Genomic DNA, 24,703 nt, shown 5'->3' on the forward strand with positions numbered 1-24,703 from the left:
CATGAGGGACTAAATAAATCTACGGCCCTTTGAACATGTGTGATGTGTGGGGGTTGAGCAGACACAAGTCTGTGCGGTATAATGCACAGCGGATGGCTGGTCGCACACCGCGTCAGTGGCAAATGGCTTTCCTAGCACAAAGCTGTGCGTTTCGCCTACGTCACTGGCATTTGCATAGACGGAAAACGAACGATGGTAAAAAAAATTATAGTATCAGGAGTATATGATTCCTTGTCTGCTACCTCTTCTAACCCCCTAAGGTCCCTGTTCCTTCTGCTTCGAACGCACAGAGTAGCCCCGACTAAAATACGGACGTTTTGATAGTAATTTCGTTAGCATTTTGATGAAGAAACTTTTTGAAAGCAGCCACTTGGAATACCATAAAGGATATGAAATGATGATGATGATGGCCAATAGATATCTGGAAATGAGTTAGTTTGTTGTAACATTTAAACAGTAAATGTCTCTTTAAAGATCCACACACGTCTTCAAAGGTTATTATAAACTCTATACTGTGTTCCAGCGTTTTTGGCCTCTGAACTTTTGTGAGTTGGAACCTCGGAGCGAGTCACTTACCAGAAGTTTGCTGGAAGGGATGGCAGCAGGCTGCGTACAGTACATTCCAAATAAAATTTCACCACAGGAATGTCGATTTCACTACACTACACATCACTAGAGAATTAAAACTGCAGAGAGTATTAGATAATTTTATCTTCTTCACAACTCTTCGGTCCTCTTCCAATTCTTCCATTCCTCTTAGACCACCGCTTTCTGACATCACTCGATTCATCACTACCGTTTCTGCTGTTCACGCCATTATCTTAAATTATATTACGTTCAATAGCGTCTTCGATTATGCCTTCTTGCTCATAATAAATTTTTTTTCTAGTTTTTCCAAATGCTGACATACATTGTCCCATTCCTCTTGCCCAATTTCTTCGAATCTCTGGCGACACAGATGCTCGACGTCCTTAATTTCAGACGTGTTCTTGCTTGCAACACATTTTACATCTGCCAAAATAATTTCAATGGGGTTTAAATCGGGATGGTACGGCGGAAGTCTCAGCACGGCACGTTCTTTGTCTGCTAAAATCTGATCAATCACATATTATTTGTTCTTTGACTTATTTAATTTTATTAAATCGTGCAGTTGAGCTTTCAACACGTTTTCACAAAATGGGATGTTTATTTCCAATAGCCAGGCTTTCATTTCGCCCTTCTTTGATTGTCTGTCTGAGAGTTGTGATACGAGGCGTTATCAATGAAAGGAGACTGCAACGAACAGGTGGCATCTTGTTAATACAGCAATAATTGTTGTCTTGTGACTCCACCTAAAATTTCTTCCGTCTCCGACTCCACAGCCCTGGTTCTCATCGCCCTGCACAAGTTGGTGTTGTGTCAGACAGACCACTTTGTGATACAAGAATGTTTCTGTGTACAAAATCTATTTGTGTGCAAAACAGGCTTCCAACTTTAAAAAAAAGGACAAATAAGATGGGGAAATTCTACGCAAAACAAACATCAGATAGGCTTATATCCCAGAAGGGAGGAGAAGCTTTTTCCATTTTTAGCATCTGTAGCATTTGTAGCGACGACGTACGTCGTACTGCTAGGTCTCCCGTGCTTCAATCCGTTCTACTTTAAAAAAGACCTCTGGAAGACTGAACAAAAATGACTTCAGGCAATATAATCCGTTTAACACTTTGTAACGCCAGACCTCGAATCATTAATTCCAAATACTGGTATTTAAATACCTGAAGATTAGGTGAGATTTCAGGTTCTAACGGCGGCGAGTATGAAGATTACTGTCTTCTGGGATGTTGCGTCAAGCATTTTCATTCTCATTGCCCTGATGACGGAGAGAATAAGCACCTCTGAAACGTCGGAAAATTTCTACCAGATTATACGGGGCAGAATCCCAGAAAATATCCATTTTTAAAACGATTTTCGACCGACAGCCTTTAATATAGATCTTATACTGTGTTTTATGACCTCACATAAAGTCTCTGAATGGTCGAAATGGTAAAGGACCAAGTTTATTAATTTGACAGTACTGTATGGAGCAGATTGCAGAAATAACACAACATGACTGCCACAGTGATATCACTTTGTGTCACTGACATAAAAACAAATTAGTTGATGAAGTAGTTGGTCACTCATGAATATTATCGATAAACTGACAGTTTACGTAGGGTTGAACACTATGCAATCCAACCTCTCTCTTTTCATAATTTTACAACCTTTATATAGGAAATATGCTAATTTAATAGGCTTATTATTCAACCCGCAACACCGAGTACCATTATTATTGTTTTAACTCAAACAATGAATCAAACATATTTATGGACACACACACACACACACACACACACACACACACAAGTCCCATGTATGGTCTCGAACTCCGATGGATGGAGCTGTTTATACAGGGTCTGTATCGGGAAATACAGTCGTGTAAATGAGTCATAAATATAAACACACTGCTCGATTCAGTTATCCTGTAATGCGATCAAAAATTATTTATTCGGTTGTTTTATATTCGCGGAAACATGTATTGATTTATTGTCCCTTATACAGTCTATCTCTCTATATTTCAATATATTAATTTTGCAACGAAGGACCCCTAACAAAACTTTGTGAGCGGAAAGCATGAAAGAATCATAACCATGACGACAGAGAGGAAGGTGTTAATGTGTGGAAAAGCGAATTGTGTCATTCCTTACCACTCAAGATGGTAGGGGACCAGTGGCTGGCTCTTGTGAACACGGCAATGAACATTTTGGTTCCATAAAATACGGAGAATTTGACTAGCTGAGACTAAATACTCCAATTGGTAGAATTTGACGATTTCACGGTTGTGAATCCGAAGATGATATAAGTTTACCGACGTTTCAGAGATGCTTGCTACTTCAATCATCAGGGAAGTGATTTAATTTTACACTGAAGTAGATATTAAACGGTACCACTAACACTGAGAGGTTCACCGTGTTAGTAGCCTACACTTTTACCGGTAAATGTACATCCCGCGATGTATAAACAGGTAGTACTCACATACGAGGGTCGCTCATTAAGTAATGCCCCACATTTTTTTTCTCAGCCAATAATGAAGATAGAAAAGTGCACTTTTACATGCTTGAGATTTGATGTTTCCCGCGTTCGTGTACGGAGTTTCAAATGATTCAAACCGATAGCGGAGCTGTAGTGAACTGTTAAAATGGCGTCTGTGAACGACTCTCGTTACAAGCAACGAGCTGTAATTGAATTCTTTTTTGCTGAAAAAGAAACTGTGGTGAACATTCATAAACGTTTGTGTGCTGTGTATGGAAGCTGTGCAGTCGATAGGAGCACCGTTGGTCGCTGGGCTAAGAGAGTTAAAGCTTCAGGAAGTGAAGAAACCGAGCTCCGTGATCTGCCGCGCTCTGGGCGTCTTGCCACAGCCACCACTCCAGACATGTTGAACCGCGCGGATGCCATTATTCGTGAGGATCGGCGCATCACAACTCGACAATTGGCCCAACAGCTTTCAGTCAGTAATGGAAGTGTGATTGCAATTATCCGGGCTCTTGCATATTCGAAGGTGTGCGCAAGATGGGTTCCACGAAGTCTCACAGCAGACCACAGGATTCAAAGGAAAACGATTTCTTCTCAATTGTTGGAGCGTTTTGATGCTGAGGGAGAGATCTTTCTGTCCCGGATCATTACAGGTGAAGAAACCTGGATACACCACTTTGAGCCGGAGACAAAAAGGCAGTCGATGGAGTGGCATCATCCTCAATCACAGAGAAAGAAGAAATTCAAGACAACTCCCTCCGCCGGAAAGGTCATGATGACTGTCTTTTGGGACAGTGATGGGGTCATTCTTGTAGATGTGATGCCAAGAGGTGCGACCATCAATTCAGACGCGTACATTATGACCCTGGAAACCCTCAAGAAGCGTTTCCGACGAGTTCGGCCTCACAAGCATCCAGCAGAAATTTTGCTCCTGCATGACAATGCACGCCCTTACACAAGTCCGAGAACCCGGGAAGAAATCACCAAATTTGGTTGAACGGTGCTGCCCCATCCACCCTCCGACTCCATCTCTTTGGGCCACTTAAAGATGCTATCCGCGGAACAAGGTTTGAAGATGACGAGAGCGTTATTCAAGCAGTGAGGACATGGCTACGTGCACAGGACAAGAGCTGGTACCGGCAAGGCATGCATGCACTTGTTCCACGCTGGCGTAAAACCGTACAAGTTGATGGGGACTATGTGGAAAAATAGTATGTGTAAAGGAAACATTGATTTATATTGTCACTAAATTTGAGCCATCTTGAATAAATATGTTCTGAGGAAAAAAATGTGGGGCATTACTTAATGAGCGACCCTCGTACATACTTAACTCATAAAGAGCCAACAAACACATGACTCAGAGCTGCCCTCACATTAAGTCCTCATCTCCGGATATTAGAGCAACAATACAACATCCATATACACAAAGCACGTCAAACATTTGAAAACAGAATGTGTCACACACCTGCATGGAGTTGCCAGCCATCCGCACTGTAGCAGTCCGTCGGAGAGAGGCAGGGTACCATTGCATTTCGAGTGTTCGTCCAAGAGGTCATGTGTCCATATTTGTAGGCGATTGTTGTGTAGTGGACGTGTTCAACATTGTGTAGACAGTAATACAAGGGAGGCTGTATTTCATTTAAAATGAAGTGTGTCCGTCCGTCCATCTGTTATGTCCTCATTAACAGTTTTGTTCTCCCCCATAACCTGTATGAATACGCCCGCGCACACATGTACATACACATACATATATATATATATATATTATCATATTCACCGCTCACATTGCCACCCCCACCCCCCACCCCACAGTCTTTCGCTCCATACAAAACGCCTCCGACAGACAGAAATACAGAGTCCGCACATGTCAGAGTACTGTTTTAATTAGCTCTCAAAATGCTTTTAGACGTTATATTCAGTGGTGTTCAAATTTTCTTATACTGATTCGTTTGACCAAATTTATCGATGCTGTCTTTAAGAAATAAACAGTTTTTTTTATATTCCCTGGAATATGGACAAACACAGTAAGATGTAGACTAAATCCAATTAGATACACGCATAAATGCATACCAGTGAATAACCAGCAATACATTCCTCACAAACGTACTCATAATAATTTTCATATCAACATATCACATTCTTCCAACAAGCAAAGAACACCACAAACAATGAGAATTTGATCCCCAAGAAAATGGTACAAAGCCTATAATAACCTGCCACAAATCATAATCAATGCCTGTGTAAAAACCATTACATTATTTTATATTTATTAGTCACAGTAGACGGACAGTAAACTAATATAATTTAACTTTTATTTTTACTAGATAAAGTAATATAAATTTGTTTTATGTCAATCCACATGAATCTCAAGTATGGATACACACAACACGATGCAACGTTTTAAGAGTTAGCAAGAACTGAAAGATTATATACAAAGTTTAAATAAAAACCCTATCACAACAGAACATTAGATAACGACAGGCACTGAGAATAGTTACTATAAAACTGTACCATACAGATATAATTTTAAAGTCGAATGTCATGGTAAGTATCCAAATTCACATTTACTTTTACGTACGAGGACCGTCTGTTACGCTGATATTTAGGGACGTACTGAAAAAGAAATATGGATGTGTGTAAGGGAATTTTTAAACTACAGCCTCTACATTTTCAAATAATCATTATTACCATTTATGGACGTTTCCAGTTCTGTGGTTCGTCACTACGTAAACCCATTTCCAGTCACACTGTTCAGTAAAAATAAATGACAGCGTGTAGAGTTCAAAGCGAAACATATGGAACTCAAACAGGATCTCGTAAAAGAAGAATATAATAAAATAACTAAAAACCAACATACAATGGAATTTATTGGACGTACAAATTAAAATGGAAAACCGTATTAAAATAGTAAGTGAGAACCAATAAAATTTCATCCGTTACTGAGCAGTCTAGCAGGGATAAATGCAGGTGAGGTGCAGACAGTAAGTCCTGATACGTTGTTGGAAGACAAAAGGAATTCTAACTCTTCTTGCTTAGTAACTTTCGAGAATACTGAAATAATTAAATTAATTCTGTAGACTGAAAGCTCCTAAAATAATTTACAAGCCTTCATAAAAAAAATATCGCATTAAAATTTTGCAGAATTCTAGTCATTTATCTGTGAACTGAATTTTATAAATAAATACAAAAAAAGAAAACAAACACACTACGTGTTTCGTAAAGAATTCTATTGGTTCCTGGTCGAATAACATTGATGCGAGCTATAAAACAGTCCCATAAGGCACATTCGTACCAAGAATAAATTTTTAAGGTACGTTAAAAATAAATAATACCTAACAATGCAGCCTGCAAAACATGCCAACAATACACCAGTCATGGCACATTACATCACTTCCTCGGTGGTTTATATCCAGTTTGAAATAAGAGCGAATGGGGAATAGCACGACGGACAAAAATGTTTAGAAACGCCTGGCATCAGTCGTAAAGAACGTACATTGTCTTTAGGAAAATATTAAACCTGTGAGCTATTTAAGACGCACGCATTGTTCGTATAAGACTTAAAAAAATCACGTACGGAAAGAAATATAGCTAACACAGTAATAGCCGCGTAAGTACATGAAAACAGGCTATTTTCGTTACACGAGCTTTCGACATCCACAGCTTTACTTCAGTATCATAAGAATTAACAGTATACTACCCACTGACAATTTTTAAAGCCTGTGCCGAAACATTTCCAGGCTTTTCAGGAGATGTGATGCAGAAACAAATAATCTTAACACAAAAAAATTATATCGCCAGTTTAACATAGAAATGGCGACTGTTATGTGTTTCTCGTTTTACGTGTTTTTAATACAGATGGCGAATTACAGAAACGCAACCCCCGCGTATAACGAGTCACCTGTAATTATAAATACCACCACCACAATAATCAGACAGAGATTTAATGATTTTAACTGGGATGTACACGTTCAACGGTGATTTTATCGTAGTAGAGTGGTGATAGGCTGATGTGTGTGTTGTCTAGAACTTGCAAATACCGGAGGTGTCAGAGCGTAAAGCAGATATTCACATCTCCAGTCCGGTCAGGTCACGATAAGCGTCACTGGAACGGTAGATCCGACATACCACATTATCAGTCTTTACCCATCGCCTACATCGCCAGCATAACGTTTATCGCATATAATGAAAGTACAACCATAGATTCCAAGAACAGATATCTGAATTATCAAGGAAAATGTTACCGCACTCATAATAATCACTCAAAAATATGAGCTAAAGTTACAAATACAACAAAACTGCAAGTCACCATCTGATTCAACTCAGACAGTAGCGCTGAAAGGGGCAAATGATGCTTTTATTTAAATCAGGAGTGTCCAAATTTTTCAGCTATAATAATCTACAGCATTGATTCCCAGCTATTAGGGTAATAAACGCAAATAATCCACGACCACTTCCACTTCATAATCATCCCTCCTCATTTTATTTTACGCAGCACAACTTCTGAAGCTGATATAGCATCGATGAATAACGTTTACGTCCAATAATAAATTTTTAGGGTAAAGTGGTTAAGGTATGACAGTGTTGCCTGTGGATAAACAGTATGGTATTTTTTTGTTTTGTTTCAAAGTTCATTAGTTCTTATCAAATCAACACAAGCAGCAGCTCCGAGAACGTCCTATCAGAGGAATCTGGCATCACGATACTAGTAATTTCTTTATCAGATCGATTGTTGCTCATGTACCACGGCCAGAATCGATTTAGTACTTCCGATGTCGTGACGGCCATCCAGCTGTCGTGCAGAAAGGCGAGGGTCGGTCGTTTACAGAATCACGAGGTGTGTAAAACACGACTTTACTCCATTTTCACTGAATGGAAAAATAATCATGTTCTAACTAGTTTCTGAGAAAGGCTATTATCGATTCTCCCAATCTAGGTTAGGAATAACCAAAAAATAATCGAAGCTTTCTCAGGCGTGGAAATGGCATTTCAATATAACGTTTCGGAAGCTGTCTCTGTTTCCATCATCAGGGTTCATCAATGCTGATCGCTGGACAAACTTTATCTGAATCACCGCCGTGTAAGTTTCAAATCTTACAAAAACAAAATTAAAATCAAAGAATATCTTGTTCACCGAGACAAACAGCGTGTCTCAGATTGTATTCTGAAACTGTCCTGTAAAGATACTCATGAACAGAAATTATAGTTGATGATAGACGCAAACACTCTTCTTGCAATGATATTAATAATACTCGGTGTACAAAGTAAGGATATTAATATTTAATTGTTTAACCTCGTTCCCTTTGTCTCTTAGCAGTAGTTATGATAATTACAACGAACTCAAGAGGAGGAGGGTCCTTCAGAAACTAACAATCCGCCAACTGTTCAATTTCCCACCACTTACGGAACCCTAGGGCACTTTAGTGTCCACAATAGTCACGTCTATCCCAGGTCAGTTGAATCCTCACATCCCAAAATTGTTTTGATTCATTTAATTACATCCTTCCACCTACGTCTGCGAAGTATTCCCTTCAGGTTTACCCACTAAAATTTTGTTTACATTTCTTGCCTCTCCTTAAAGTGCTACATGCCCCTGTCCATCTCTGCTCCATAATTTGACAACCTCAGTAATATTTTATGAACAGTACAAACTATGAAGCTATTCATTACTCAACTTTTTCTAGACTCCTTTGGTCCAAACATTTTCCTCAGGGCTCTGTCCTTAGACACCTTTAATAAACGTTGTTCCCTGAGGATGAGAGACCGACTTTCACACCCATAAAAAACAATAATCGTATAATTTATCTGTTGTCAGTTTGCGTGAATGATGTCCTGATTAACACTAAAATGCAGATATGAAGTGTTTGGATCTGCTTACTAGCAAACATGTAGTCAATCCATATATCATACTATCATGACGGCGTGGTTCTGGGCACATTAAATGTTCATCGCTTTGGGAATGTCTCACAGCCGGTGTGAGGTCAGTTTGCACAATCCGAGCCGCCTGTCATGTTTCTCGCATGTACATCCATAAGTAATTAATTGATCAGCGTCTCTTTCAGCTTAGTAGTATACCCAAAAGGTATTTGGCATCGCACGGTAAGATCAGAGTGTTAGACCTACTGTAGAGATGAAGACCACAGCACTACAAAATCACAGACTACCCACGCACTTTTAAATTTACATGCAAAAAAAAACCTGACATCTATCAAATGATCGATTTATTTAGAGATACGACAAAATTTGCTCTGCTTTGTGAGATGCGAATATTTCACGTCGGTGAAAATGTTTTTGGTCTTCCGAGTTGTGACGACGTGCTAAGTTATTCTTGAGTGTGTGGGTTGGATTCATCTGGCTTACGACAGGGACCTGTGGAGGGCTCACGTGAGGACGATAATGAAACTACGGGTTCCATAAAAGGAAATTTTGAACCAGACAAGCGACTAATAGGTTCTCAAGAAGGGCTGTACTCCTTGGATTTAATGATGACCACAGCTTCACATTCTGTTTCTTTAAAATCCATTTTACTGTCACACCTTCTTCTGCAAGCCGTCTCTTCGCTTCAGGTTTTCCTATTAAAATTCTTCACGCATTTATAATCTCTCTCATGCATACTACATGCCCCATCCAACTCGACCTCCATTATTTGATGATCCTAATAATGCCGGATCAATAGATTTATAGAAAAAGCAAACGTAAATTGGCTACAAAAGGACTATTTCGAGAATCAGCAAATACACCACAGCAAACACTTTTATAATTGCTGTGTTTTGGTATAAATTAAGATATTCATCTTCTAACTGTAGGGAACAGCAGGGCCCTTTTGCGACTGTTATTTAGTATCGCCTGCAGGGGACTATGGTTTCTGTAGCTGGCTGCCTAGCGGTGATGCTGCATGCGAGAGTAAGAGCACGCAATCCGCTCCAATTAACATGCTTGTCGTGGTGGTGGGTTTAATAGGCGGTTCAATTCATGTTTTACCACCACAGCACATCTCGCTATCTCCCCCCCCCCCTCCTCTGTAGTACCTCATCACCCGCCATTATCTGCCTGTATCTCTCGAATGTAATGTTCTATACCGCTGAAGCTGCAACGAACAGAATACAGCATGTCACTGGATCGCCTGCAGTACGCCCTGTGGCTACTCACTCACAGGGCATACATGTTGAAGTTGAAAATGACGAGTTTTATGGTTGGTTATCCATGTCTCGCTGCAGTTCATAAACTGGAAGTGACGTATGCATTTCCACACACAGACGCAAGTCCTGTAATAGACTTGGGCACATCAACGGAACGTTCAAACCAATTTATTCAAACATTATGGGCTTACATCGTTAGCTATAATGATCTCTAATATTTTATTGGAAAAAAAAAAAATATCCAACAGAGTAGATGAACAGGTAAAATTTATGTCCCATAACAGAAAGGAACAGTTTCAAATACGCAGAGCTGCTGTCAGAACCGAAGTCTCGAAATGTTCGATGTCGTCATAAAAGTTGTTGCTGAATTAGTAACAGTTAACAGTTGCTTACGTAGTCAAGAAATTTTGTCCCGTTATGAAGAAACCGGAAGGTGTATTACCGTGCTCTTGAAAGCCCGATTCTGGTCCATATTATAACTTCACCTTATTCATTTAAGATCTACTTTAATATCATTCTTCCATCTGCAGCTACGTTTTCTAAGTGATCACATCCCTAAAGGTTTTCCAACTGATATACTATACGCATACCTCATGTTGCCAAGCGTGCTACATGCACAGCCGATACCATCCTCCCCACTGAATTGCAACAGATAAATCTAAATTGGCCATATTTTCTATAATAAATTTTAACGTTGTATTTCACTGTTTTTGCAGCCTACAGTACGGAATAATAATTAATACTGAAATACAGGCAGACGCAAATAAAGTTTATGGTAGTACCTCGGTTTCTCAACAAGAAAATATGTTTGGAAACATAAAGGAGCAAATCATAACGGGTTAGGAGAAACGCAATGACTTGTACAAACAAAGCGTGGCTGAAGGTAGGTATTTGGAAACTGAGTGGGCACTGCTAGCTTTGCTACGCTGCTGGTCCTGAGCTGTCTTTACTCGTCTGCGCTCCGCTGCTCGTATTGCAATGTTGTTCGATTCTGTTGTGACCTTGAAGCACACAATTTGGCGTGTATTGTCTTGATTTAACAACCAGCGGATTGAGGTACACAGTGGTCGCTTTTCTCTTACAGCCTGTCTTGTGAGGAACAAACAGCACTTGTGATCGCAACCAGTTGCTAATTTAAAGAGCTTCGAAGGCTCGTAGTGAAGCTGTTTGCACAGCATGCAACGTTACAGTCTACATTATCGGAACCTGCCAACAAGTAAACGTGTTGTTTAATTAATAGATTCGCAAACACGGCTAAATTAAAACAAATCCGAGGTAGATCTCATCTCAGTCCCCTAACTAATTCCTGTTCCGAGCAAATGCGCCACTTATGCCTTAAAGGGTTCCCTGTAGGAAAAACATGTATACGTAACACATCACCCCCGCAGCGTAACCCCTCTCATCATCATCATCATCATCATCATCACCAAACATTGATTACATGAGCACTGCACTGACAATACTGCCACAACACTGCATTCTACCACACTCTGCTATCTATACCATTTGCTACTGTATACAGAGTCCATGTACACATGATGTGCTGACGTGTATGTTGCGGTTTTGCGGGTCGCCTAATGGGCAAGGCGCGGTAAACCACCGAACTCCCCGCAATGTTATACAATTGAAGCCGCAGAATAGGCCAAGCCTTTGTTTGCCTGTTACCATTACCACCATCGCCCGTCCTGCCTGCCTGCCTTCCTGCTGCCAGACAGATATACGATATACACTCGGCCAAGCACGCATTCCAGCGTCAATAATGTATGATAAAGGCGTAAATGAGATATAGGTTATGTAATATTCCATACAGTTACGGCGGTACCAGCACAGCGGTACAATAATTATTATTGACACGAAGAGCTTAAAATTCAGTCTGCGTGTTATTGTGTGTGTGTGTGTGTGTGTGTGTGTGTGTGTGTGTGTGAGGGGCTGGGAAGGGGGTAGGTTGGACGCACACGGAAACAGAAAATAAAGGGGCATTGCCCTAAACAAACTGTAGAATAAATGTGTAACAAGTGTACTTTCTTGTGGTATTCTCGCGGGAGAACGCAGTGCAGAATTGGCTTAGTTTGTCAGCTGTAGTAATTTGTGAAAATTTAAATAACAAGCATATTTGAGCAAACAATGATAATTTGTTATTTCTCGCTAAGGGTTGTTAAAGATAACAAAAACTGGATATTATATTTCAAAAATTGTGCCAGGAAAGGTTTCGTAGTCCTTGGGTCCAGCGAGAAAACTATTCTTGGTCAGAGTGGTTTAAAGATTTCTCTCATCAGGGAGATGAATATTCATCGCCCTGATGACGGAGGCAGTATGACCTCTGAAACGTTGGTTAACATCGACCAGACTACACAGTGCAACAACCCAGAAGACGGAAATCTTCATACTCATCGCCCTGATGATGGAGGCAGTATGACCTCTGAAACGTTGGTTAACATCGACCAGACTACACAGCGCAACAACCCAGAAGACGGAAATCTTCATACTCATCGCCCTGATGACGGAGGCAGTATGACCTCTGAAACGTTGGTTAACATCGACCAGACTACACAGCACAACAACCCAGAAGACGGAAATCTTCATACTCACCGCTGTGAAAACCTCAAATCTTACACCCTGGTTTACTTGATGTAAAAATGCAGATACATACTTCAACTTTGTAAACCAATGACAATTCGATATCAAGAATTATTTAGGGTCAAGATGAAGAAGCCGCAGTACAAACCCGTTTATCGCGATGGTGGGGGGAGGTCCTCCTCACCCCAGACCTCCGCAACTCTAACGATAAACTCCCGATTAGCCTACTGTCCATTACTAGACCCTTGCTGCCCCACAAATGCGACCAACACTTGCCCAGAGACAACGCTGTTGCTGTTTCTAAATTCAAGAGCAGCAAAGCCGCAGCCAGCAGCGGCTGACCACTTAATCCCAAGAGAACTCTTGCTACAACACTACGCGGGATTGCATACACGAGCGGCGAAGTGTCTGTTGAAAAGAATTAAAAATGCCTCCCAACCACTGTAGTTCCTGCCAAATTGCAACCGAAGTATTCGTCTTTATTACATAGGCCTATATAAAGAACAGAAATGATTAGAATTGGATTACAAAGAGGTCATAGATATGCTCAAGCCTCGAAAAAAGGAAAAAACTTATTTTCATTTAAAAAAAATAAATAAAATGTATAAAGTAAGATATATATGACAATAACGAAAAATTAGTATAAGAGTTAATTCATTTCGCACACACCAATCTGCAAGTACCAACTTATGTGCTGCTGTGCATGTTTAACTAGAAGCAACAGCTTAACGTTTCGAGTCAAAAAATTAAATTAAAATTATTTTAAAACAAATGCGTTTCGCTGGGTCCCAGCCGTGATGTAGCAACCCGAATCACGTAAATAAATGCAATGATTTTGATTTGTTTCCATTCCAACGGACTAGAATCGGACTGTTAATCTAGCACACAAAACAAATGAACAGCTCCGTCATTTAGGGATCCAAAAGGAAAATTGCCTTACACACAGTAGTTACTATTGAAAATTGGTAGGAATATAAACAGATACTGAAGAATGACTTGTGCAGACCGAGATGAGAACGGGGGACCCAGGCAAGGGTGACTTCTGTAGCACGTTTAAACTCAGAGACGCAGAAATCAGTCCGGCGAAATTAACCCATGAATTGTTTCTAAGTTTAGGGTTTGTTCTGTGGCGCGCAAAGATTTCTGACAGGACTATAGAAATCGCACAGCCGCCTAGTGGTGTGGAAAGCAAGTATTGTTGCACGGATCGCCAATCGATCCGATATTCAAATTCACAGGGGGTCCTAATAAGATCTATACATATAATAATACGGAATATTAACCCTGTTACTGATCTCATAGGTATCACCTGTGCCACAAAGCTAACGGTGGTAATTTTGAACACTTACACTGGATCAGCTTATTCACTAAGTGCTAATGCTGAGGTATTTAATGGTTTAGTTTATTAAAATGTATTAATTTAATTCAGTGAATATGTGTAAAACACCTTTTTGGGACACCTGAATAAATATTTATTTTGACACATGAAGATAGTTGAGATTTTGACCATCTGCCCATTTCGTCCTTTAATCACAAGAATTCTTGAGTGTATTAACTTTCTTACTAATTAGGATATTTTATTTTATCTTATTTTTCATGGATACTGCAAGTTGAAAGGCACGGATTGTAACGCAGATTTGTGGTAATAAATATGTGACGTCATTGGTTTTAGCTTTGTTTAGTTTAAGTTAATTTTATTAATTTTTCACTCCATGCGAAGCTGTTAAAATGGACCCAGACGAATAAAGCAACATAATCAGCTTTTCGGCTGTTAGTAAAATCACTTCATTTCTCCACTCGCAAATCACACACGCGCGCATAGCTTTAAAGTAAAACGTGTTTTAAACCATTTGCATTGTGTGTGTGTGTATGATTTATTTAATAAAAACGTTCAGTTAGGGCTATAGGACGTTGCTGAGTATTTTGTATGAAAAATACGGTTCGGTTCAACGTCATGACAAATAGCACTACCAGGTAATGCCTGTTAAAGAATTGGTTTCACTAGCAGATTTTAGCAGCAGAATTAACTACCAGCTGGTAGAAGCGGTCCTCGAAATAAATTTTACAGATTTGCTATAAAAATTCTATGGAACATCGATATGTGATTCAGTTTTTTTAAACATTTTACAGTCATTACTTTCAGTTCTTGTATGGCCAGCCCACAGATATTAAGCATACAAATTCCTCGCATTCCTATTTGTTTTTATTTGCCCTCAAACTTCTAATAATATTTGCGATATGGCTTCCTTCATATTTTCTGTAATCGCTAATTAAATGATTACTTATTTAATGGTAGGTCTGTTTTATTACAGATTTCTGATAAATTTTTTTCTAACAGATGAAAATTGTGCTGACTGGTTTATTTATGAGTTACATAACGACGCTTAAACAGCTTAAATTATTAAACGATTAATTGGAAATAATGTGGAAGGAAGAGATCGTCGCCAAAACGACATTTTCCTAGAGCGACTTAGGAAAACTAGAAAAATCTTGTCGGAAGATCGAGTTGACATTTGAACCCGAGAGGGGGCCATGCTTCAAACAGATCCCGTGAGACGGGGCGATGTTTTGTTGCAAATACAGCTTTGAAATACAGCCTGCAAACGACGGTCATACTACACGCACGACACGCATGCCAGAGAAGCTGCCGCTGCAACACGGCGAATAAGACTAGAAGGAGGCCACTTTAATTCATGTCTTAGTTATTATCATTATTTAAAAATAATGAAGACTTCAGACGTTTCAGAAGTTCTTACTGCCTCCATCATCATAGCAATGAATGAACCAATAAGCAGTTCTGAAACGACGGTCAATTTTCTAAAAGACTGTACGGCGCAACATCCCAGGACAATTTTCAGCACAAGAGACATTTAAATCTATATAAACCCAATTCTTCAGAATTCTAAAACGCAGAACGTTAAGCACTGGACAAGTTTATGGGAATCAATCGAATATGCAGGCAAATTACTTGTGACGCAGAACGCGAATTCTGCCCTAGACGTCAGGTGGTGCAGAAAATCAATATTATTAAATCACCTCGACAGTACTAAGGTATTTAAATAATAATATGATATTATTATGACGCTGCCCTTTCTTTTGTATATTAAAAACATTTAGTGGTGTGGCAAACTATTAGCCACTTCTGCGAGGGCGTACACAGAATGCTGATAGTAAGAGACAAGGACAGACTGTAGAATGAAAGGGCGAGTGATACACACAACCAATTACACTGCGAAGCAAATGGCAGATGGCCAGAGAATCGACGTGGTAATGGAATCGCTAATAACCCGCGGGACAAATTCTTAGTCATGCTTGCCCATTGTGCGTGCGGTATACCGAGGTCCTGTTGCTAATGGTTACGAATTTTCTGGTCCAAGGATGCTGCATAGTTTAGTACCTATTATGTAGCCCTACAAATTATTCACTTTATTTTTTCCTAACTTTTGACATGTAAGTGTTTCGGAAGTAAAATGTGCTCCCGTCTTCAGAGTATTTATCACCCAAAACATCATTAGAATAACAGCAAGTGTTGAAAGAGAATCTTGTAGAAAACCATTTAAGAAGTTTGATTAATGTACTATTTCCCGCGAGTGAATTCATAACATCATTACCATCTTCGCTGAGGAAAACATAAAGAAGTTCCAAACAAACTCTTACATAAATAACATAAAATACAAGGCAAGGCGTAAGGATGACCTCCGTAAGTCAAGGTGCTTACTTACTATGTAGGGATCAAATTATTCATTAATCTTCAAGACAGCATTTAGAACTTAAATCACGTTGTAAACGTATCTAGGCCAGCGCTGAAATATTTATCTTTTATCTCATTCCTACCCTGTAAAAGAATTTAATTCAACTGAGTGGGGCATACAATCGAACATCCTACCTTCAATAACAGGATTTTTTAATTCTTACGTGCAACACATTTCCACATTATAAAGGAAAGCTATTATTTATACAACAGCTTTTAATATTAAATACTTTATATTACTAAAGCCAGTTGTTTACACTATTTTAGATAATAAATAATTCGTATTAATAAGAAAGAAATTAACAACAATTAAATCTACTAATCTATACATAACACAATGAATACATTACGACCTCATGAGTCAGTAGCTCGTTTTTAATATCGTCTATGTCACAGAGCAAAGAGTTCGTTGCTATTTGTTTTAAAACGCGGAAACTGTGTGTATGTTCCTACAGTCAGTGCTGTTAAACAGGGGGTGATGTAATATTTACCCTGTCCGTCGGGATGGTCCGATACAACCTATGATAGAGAGTGGGGAGGGAGGGACGGAGGGGGGGGACACAAATCCCCAGGCCAAGCTCACTCGAGGATCCTCTGGTTCTAATTTACATGGTACGAAAAATAATGTTTCCACTTGGGTATATACGTATACACGTAGGCCTGCCTATATGCACAAAAAATTCGCTAAAAATATTTAAGTTACAACCAGGTCTGTATATGTTACAGGTTAACAAGCTGTCTCCATATGAAATAATTCCGAGAAATGAACGTAACTTGATTAACACTAAAGTCCAATGGCAAGTACAATAGCCCACTTGTTTCAAGAACCGATGAATATTCATTTAAAATTTATAAGTTCCGTTTGATATAAATGTAAACACGGTTTGTTTCTTGGACGCCATCAGCCAACTGATCATTGATATAATGGACCAGAGAGACAACCAATGAAAAACATACAATTAAGTGCATCAGTGGGCATTTTTATTTTGGTATCTATATTAATAAAATCTGCTAGCAACTGTGAAAAAATATGACTCATATTGAATGGAAGTTAGAGCATTAAAACTGTATCTGTTGTCCTCTGGGTAATTTAAATTCCCGGTGTAAAAAAAACTTCTTTCTACCCCACATTTCAGTAAAGATTTAAACAAAAAAACTTACGCATCAACGTTTTGTTTCTATCAAGTAATATTATGGCAAAATTAAAAATTTAATACTCACAAAAAAATTTACTGATTACATTTGAACGAATTCTTAAAAATCAAGGAACATCTTTCAGAAAACGCTGTTCATATTTTAAGTCTACTTATTTATATATCCATTACGCCGCAAACATCAATCCTGTAACCCTGACCACATCACAGAACGTCGAATGTTCTGTAACACGTAAATAAACAATCACATCAGTTTATGCGCCTTCGACGCGCTGGCAAAGGATCCTTACACAACCTAAAGGTACAGATTTCTGCTCTATTTAACCCCCTACTGTGCCGTACTATAACACCATTAGCCACCCCATATCCAGCATACGCTGTACCTACAGATAATGAAGGAAACGGTGCATGATGTATATAATGCAACACATAATTACCTAATCAGCTCATGTCGTACTTCGTCACCGTGATGTGAAGCTGTCTACCAGAGGAGGAATGGGGAAAGGAACAGGGCTGCCATGTCCATAAGTTTATGTTCAGAGGCGAAATGCTTAGCAAACCTGGTCTATATGACCCTCATATATGCTGTTGGTTCTCGGCACACAACTGAATTTGCGAACAAATTCAAACTGCGTTAACGGGTTTGGATACTGGCGTTCTCCCGCATGAATCGTTCGCTGGGACCCAGAAAGCAAATGTTATGAGTCCGGCAGCTTCGCCTCTGGCGTGTACACAGAGTAAATACGCTACTGCACGGATGTGCTGAGTTTGCTAGCGATTTGACAATACCATCAACACAGCCCGAAACTGGGAAATGCGCAAGATGAAACTCTCCAAACTGTCAGTAACCTGACCCAACAGACAAATCGAACTATACGTTCGGTACATTCAGTGTGCGGAAAATAACGAGAGCAGGAGAGAGAATCAACAGACTAAAAGAACAACACTTTATGCAGAATTATAAAAGACTAGGATTCGTGATGCTCCCAGAGCATTGTCATGTCTGCATTAATTATATGGGATTTTCATTATATTTGGATGACTGTCTTCTGTGCTGTTACGCATGTTTTACAGATGCTTGCTACGATGACGGAGGTTATTGACCTAATAGAGACAGGAAGCGTATCTGAGACATCGGTAAACTTCTACTGGACTAGGAGACAGTCAACTTCATACTCGCCACCGTGAGAACCTGACATCTTACCTTCATTGTATTTAATTACATACAGTGACATATATTTATTCGTATTGATTGTCGGTAAAGTTACTGATTACAGGCACGGAATGAATATCTGAAAGCTTGTCCTTGAACGATCGGCCTAGTATTGGTGTGTGCAATTTTTGGGTGATCTACCTTTCTTTCCAAAATTTAGGACCCTGTGCATATTGTTAATAAAAGAAAGTACTAGTTTAGATGATGAAAATTTGATTCCGGTGTCTTGAAACAGTTACAATTTTTTTTTTAGAGTATACAGACTTGACCGACCGACACCTCATCGGATTCTATCAAGCGTTCATATTCGTGCCGGCTACTGTACTTCGAAAAAATGATAAATATTTTTACTTACCAGCATCATGAAGGACTCTTAATAAATGCCCATTCTGTTTTCTCCATATCCTGTGGGCCTATATATCTCACGAAGAAGAAGGAAAACAACTAACAAACTAACTAACTAACTTTACACGTAAAATCTTCACATTTATCACAAGCGATAAAAACACGGTAATTCATAAACACGATACGTCTTTGGTAGAAACAACAAACTTTCTTATGATGGACGAACAATATTATGGCCCAGATGTTACACACTGTATTAAAAACACACAAACACCGGTGACGCTATAGGCCTAATATCACTGTGAAGGTTGCACTCCAAAAACCGAACTGTTGATATTTAAATTGACGCTCAAATAACTTTTCTCTTTGTTTCTGCAAGTTCAGTATTGAAATACAGTTTTCCGATATCAACGCACACAAAACGCGAAACACAAACTCCACATGCTATTCTACATTTCTGCACCTTTACCGGCAATCTTTTTCCCACGTTTCTGGTAGCGATGGCCGACGGCGTTATTGTGCTGTTTGGGATGCGTTCATTACGCATTGCAAGAAAGGGCGGTAACAACAACTACCAACATAAACAAAGTAAAGTGAGTTTGATTTAGTTACCGTGAGAAAGATTAAGACGACAATAATCTGTGCGTGGGTGTAGTTCGCCTGTCTGCCCAGAGATGTCTTATGAATGAATTGGCTCATATGCAAAGAACTCAGTAGGAAAAATATCCCCAGTATTTATCGACTACAAACCTAACAGAATGCCGATCACTTATGAATATAATAATTAGTTCAGTACATTTTCAAATACAGGATCTCATATCCAGCATTGTTTCTGTATTCAAAGTGTACTGGGATAAGACGTTTCACCGATATCAGCATAAAGTTTAATAAACTTTTCTAAATTTATGGGATCGACTCCATTTCTCACAGCAAAGAATATCGATGTTAAGAGAGTCCAGTACACATCTAATTAAGATATAGGGAAATAGGCTTGCATAAAATGTGAATTCTTAAAAATTTTTTAGATCTGTCAGTGATGTGTTATCGTCCTAATAATGAAATGCAACAAATTTATGGAAAATATGCCACATATTGTTACTTTAGACTAATAAATGCCAGATTAAAACGAAACATTTCTAAGACATTTCGACATTTGGAAATTATACCAATTGCTAATAATTCACTCTAGTAGAGCATTAATTGGTCATACGGCTTGACATAAAGTTTATTCCCATCTTGTCAAACACATTTTCTAAATTCAGTATGCGCTTTTCATGAATTTCTTAGGCGGACGTCAGCTCTTAATTTACAAAGTAACTCATGAATTCAATTTATAAAAAAAATCTTTGCCGAAACGATCGGGATTTGAACCTGCCATCTCAGTGTATTTAGATAGCCTGAAACTTCACGGCAACCATTGTCCACCGTAAATAAATACGATGACAGAAAAGTGAATATTTAATTCATGACCTCGAAATTACCAAAGAGACGTTGTTTATAAAAAAGATATTAAACACGTTACCTTTGTGTGAGCGTATAGGTCTGTTTATTGAAACTGATACACCCAAAAATTCTTTCCTACTTGGAAGCAGCCAAATTGCTTACGCAAATCTGTTGTCGTTGTGGTAATTCCGAACGTTCATTATAATTACCCGGTTGAGCAAACTTTAGAGTGGCAAGAGTAGAACCCTCATTCCCTTCCCACAACTTCTATTTCCTCTACAACCCTTCACCCTCTCCTACCACTTTTCGTCTCATTTACTGGAGCTAGATTCCTAGAGTCTAATGAGTTTACTCCAGCCTCCCTCCTCAACGGTTTCCTCCGCTATGAAACGCTGTTCACCAATATAGTGTGCAGTGTTGCCTCTCCCATACCTCCCGCCGTTCTTACCAATTTGCTTTCATAACCGCCTTAATTATAGCTTAATAACGTATTAACGCGCAAGCATTTTACAAACCAATTAATACAGGTCGTCTCCATGATGTAGCTTCATAGCTTACAGAACCAGACGAACTTGACAAAAACCACGTCCTTTACAATTTGTAATATGATCTGAATCATGCACGAGTGCTATACAAATTTGTATTAAAGGTTTGTTTTATTCTGTATAGCATTTTGCTGCTAAGATATTAAGTTGTTTGAGGTTTGTACGTGACTACAGACAGAGATGTTGGTAATATCGCTGGTCAGTTAGGTGAAGGCCGGAGGGAAGGGTGACCAACCTTTTTTATTTTCTACTTACGAGCACGTTCAGAACAGCCTTCCTGCTGTTCAGTGAGTAAGTGGTGATTCTCCTGTGGTTGAAATGGCCAAATGTATTTCGTAACCTAACAAACCTGCTAAGATCACTGGCCTTGTAATCATGGGGTCTCGGGTTCGATTCCCGGCGGTGCCCGAATTTATAACTTGTGTTGGGCAAGGCCGTGGTCTAGGCAACACGGAGTTTTCCTCCGGGGGGCTTCCCCGGTTTCTCCGTGGCATCCCAAAATTACTCCATTCACACACAGAAGAAGGCAATGGCAAACCACTTCTGGATCATCTGCCAAGAACGTATATGAACAGGTCCCAGTCCGAGAAAAGGATGGAAGGATCCTGTTCATATGGACCTGTCGTCAGACAGAACACTAATAATAATAATAACCATAATACTGTACTTCACTTTTGCTTTTAATTAAATATACATCAATGCTGGTTGAATTATTGGCATCAAATCACAGGTTCGCTACATCTGGCAAATGTCAGTAATATTTATTTTGAGAGCAACTAGTTTCCAACTAACTTAATTTCAGCCAACATTCCTAATTTTATGATGGAAGCTTTCATGGTATTCCTGAATGTGTACGAGCATGTGCACATCTGCCTTCTCCGACCTGACAATAACATTGGTATCAATTGACCAGTCTAGTATAAACACGGTGCCAAAAGTCACTTTGGACGTATTTTTATGATTGTAGAGAGGGTTTACATAAAATATTTTTAAAAGCGTACTTCATTTTTAAGAAAAATATATTTGTAAGTAACACAGCCATCAGTACCGTCAAAACTCTGTTGTAACGTGAGGAACTATTTTCTTTTCTCTCCTTAATTTTATGATCAAGCTGTTTGGGTTCAAGTCCCACTGCCATACAACTCTTCACTACATTAATCTTACGCAAGATCAAATTAAAGATTTGGGATCTGCAGGGCCAAAGATCATTGACTTCACATAACGCAGTATTTGCCAAGACGAAATTCAGAAGAACGTATGCTCTACAGCGTGCGTTTAGCTTGTACGCCACAACCTACCTGACGGTATAATAGGTTAGATTTCAGGTTCTGAAGGTGGTGATTATGAATATGTCTTCCGAGATGTGCCATTTAATCTGGTACATGTCTACCAGTGACTGCGAGGTGCTTGTTGCCTCCATCTTTACCTTGATGTGGTTGGGAAACTTGTCACCTATTACGGATATATTTTGAGTGCGCCCCTCAAAAAAGGGCTACAGATACAAAACCTTCCCATATAAAAGGAACAAACTCTTGAATACTAACGTTATTTCATGTGACGTGGGTAATGTTCTCATGGTGGCAAGTATGAAGACAGCCATCTTCTGGGTTGTAGATTCACGTAGTCTGGTAAACTACGAAACTATAGTGTTATAACCCGGAAGACAGCCATTTTTATTTTTTGGGATGGTTCTATGTCTACAGGTAACAGAAAACGCCGAAATAATAAGATGTTGGGCCTGCACAAACACACGACATTCTAGGAAAGGCTTCCAACTTACCCTGTTATATAACCACAAAATAAAATGTTTCCCAAAAATAAACTAATTTTTGGTTTGAAAGATAACATTAGTTCTATAAATTATAAGGACAGTTCTAATTTCAACAGGACGTATGGAGAAGGAAAAAGGTAGAATGTAAATAAAACAAGTCAATATTCTGAATAATACATAATTTTAAGACACGATATTATAAACAATGTCTTGGATACCCACCGTTACATAATAAAACTTTAAGATTACTTTTTCCCCCCCTCAGTTTTCATACCGTCATCAATCCTGCAAATTCTGTGACTGATAACACCATTGGCACCCATTAGAAGTTAAAATTAAAGAGTCGCCAATCCTGCGCACAAGTTTCAAAAGACAAGGAAAGTATTACGAAGGAAACGTAGAAAGATCTACGCAAATGCGCATAGTGTTACATATATTTATTTTAATTAAAACGAAAGATAGAATAACACCTAGATTCTGGAAATACTTAAATAATTATCTGAAATCAGTCGGGATACTTCGCCTTCTCGCCGAATCCATCCGCGCGACTTACAGTATAACCCGTACAACATTATCGAGAAATCTCCACGGGCTCTCTGACGTAAGTTTAAAAATTTTCCACAAACTTAAATCCAAAGCAAAATACAGCAGTAAACTTGATTATTCAATGAAAAAACATTATATACCGATTATACTGCATCAAACGTAATCATTACAGAATTACGCTCTCCCTGTATCGATAGCCAATTACAACTTGTACCTCTCTCCCCACTCGTTTTCTGTCATCTGTCTTACACCCAATGTCCCCCCCCCCCCCACTTCTGCCCAGCATTCCTCCTTAGCTATAAGGGGCGGTGGTGGTCGTCGTCGTAGCTTCGTCCAGCTTCTCTCGCTGGTACAGGAAGTGAGGAGTCAGCCATGGCTCTTACTCGATGTTTTCCATTTAGCGTGAAATGACTCTATATGCTCCAAGTTGATGCCTGGAATTAATATATTTTTTGAATAAAGACGTCTGTCTTCTGGGTTGTGACGCTTTGTAGTCTCGTAGAAGTTTATAGGAGCCTGCTGCCTCCATCGGCCTGATGATGAAGGCAGCAAGTACCTCTGAAATGTCAGCAGACTTCTACCAGACTAGAAGACAGCAATTTTATAGCAAAACTATCATCGATATAATTTGAATAGTGAGAATAAACTACGCCAGCTATCACTTGCACTGACATAAAAATGACTGTAAGACAATATCATTACCTGCTGATGTGGCAATCCCCAAGAAACTGAAGCCTTTACTGGCTTCGTCTTTGGCGCCACCCCCAGTCAGAAGTGTAACCAGGGCTACCTCAGGATGTCTCTCATGTACTCCGGTCTGCTGGCTGAAATAGTGGCAGCATTCTACCACTTGGAAAAACAGCCTGCAATACGATTACCTCCCTTAACTGTGAATCGATGACTCCTGTTTTTCGGGGATGCTAGTTATTTTATTTATGGTTTAACCAAAGGCACTGTCAGTAGCTCAGATTAAACAGCGCTGAATATAGGATCAGAATCAATAATGACGTGGAGAGGATATGGAAGAAGGAAGCAGTTCTGGCCTGAATTTAAGGTACTCATCTGCCATTTGTTAGCAACTAACAAGCCGTCCTTTCTTAAGTTCTCATCAAGCGATAAATTTAATACATTACGCCCAAACACGACACTTTAACCTTCTTCATAAACGTGT

At 39.3% G+C, this 24,703-nt stretch overlaps 2 protein-coding genes across 2 annotated transcripts in view; both read right to left on the reverse strand.

Annotated features, from left to right (window-relative positions):
• The window catches only part of LOC110830955 (transducin-like enhancer protein 3), a 324,396-nt gene extending 304,662 nt beyond the window's left edge, over positions 1-19,734 (reverse strand). Inside the window, exon 1 of the mRNA XM_022066401.2 lies at positions 19,238-19,734. The gene's annotated coding sequence lies outside the window, so the exon portion shown is untranslated. The remainder of the gene's footprint in view (positions 1-19,237) is intronic.
• A 3,414-nt stretch (positions 19,735-23,148) lies between these two features.
• Smg5 (Smg5 nonsense mediated mRNA decay factor) overlaps positions 23,149-24,703 on the reverse strand; it is a 28,781-nt gene continuing 27,226 nt past the window's right edge. Inside the window, exons 14-15 of the mRNA XM_022066406.2 lie at positions 24,235-24,395; positions 23,149-23,966 (exon numbers count right to left, since the gene is read on the reverse strand). Of these exons, the coding sequence (XP_021922098.1) occupies positions 23,899-23,966; positions 24,235-24,395 (229 nt within the window). The 3' untranslated portion in view covers positions 23,149-23,898. The remainder of the gene's footprint in view (positions 23,967-24,234; positions 24,396-24,703) is intronic.

This window comes from Zootermopsis nevadensis, unplaced genomic scaffold, assembly GCF_977971745.1.
Source record: "Zootermopsis nevadensis isolate Lab colony 2312 unplaced genomic scaffold, Znev_1.0 Znev_ptg000008l, whole genome shotgun sequence".
NCBI lineage: Eukaryota > Metazoa > Arthropoda > Insecta > Blattodea > Termopsidae > Zootermopsis > Zootermopsis nevadensis.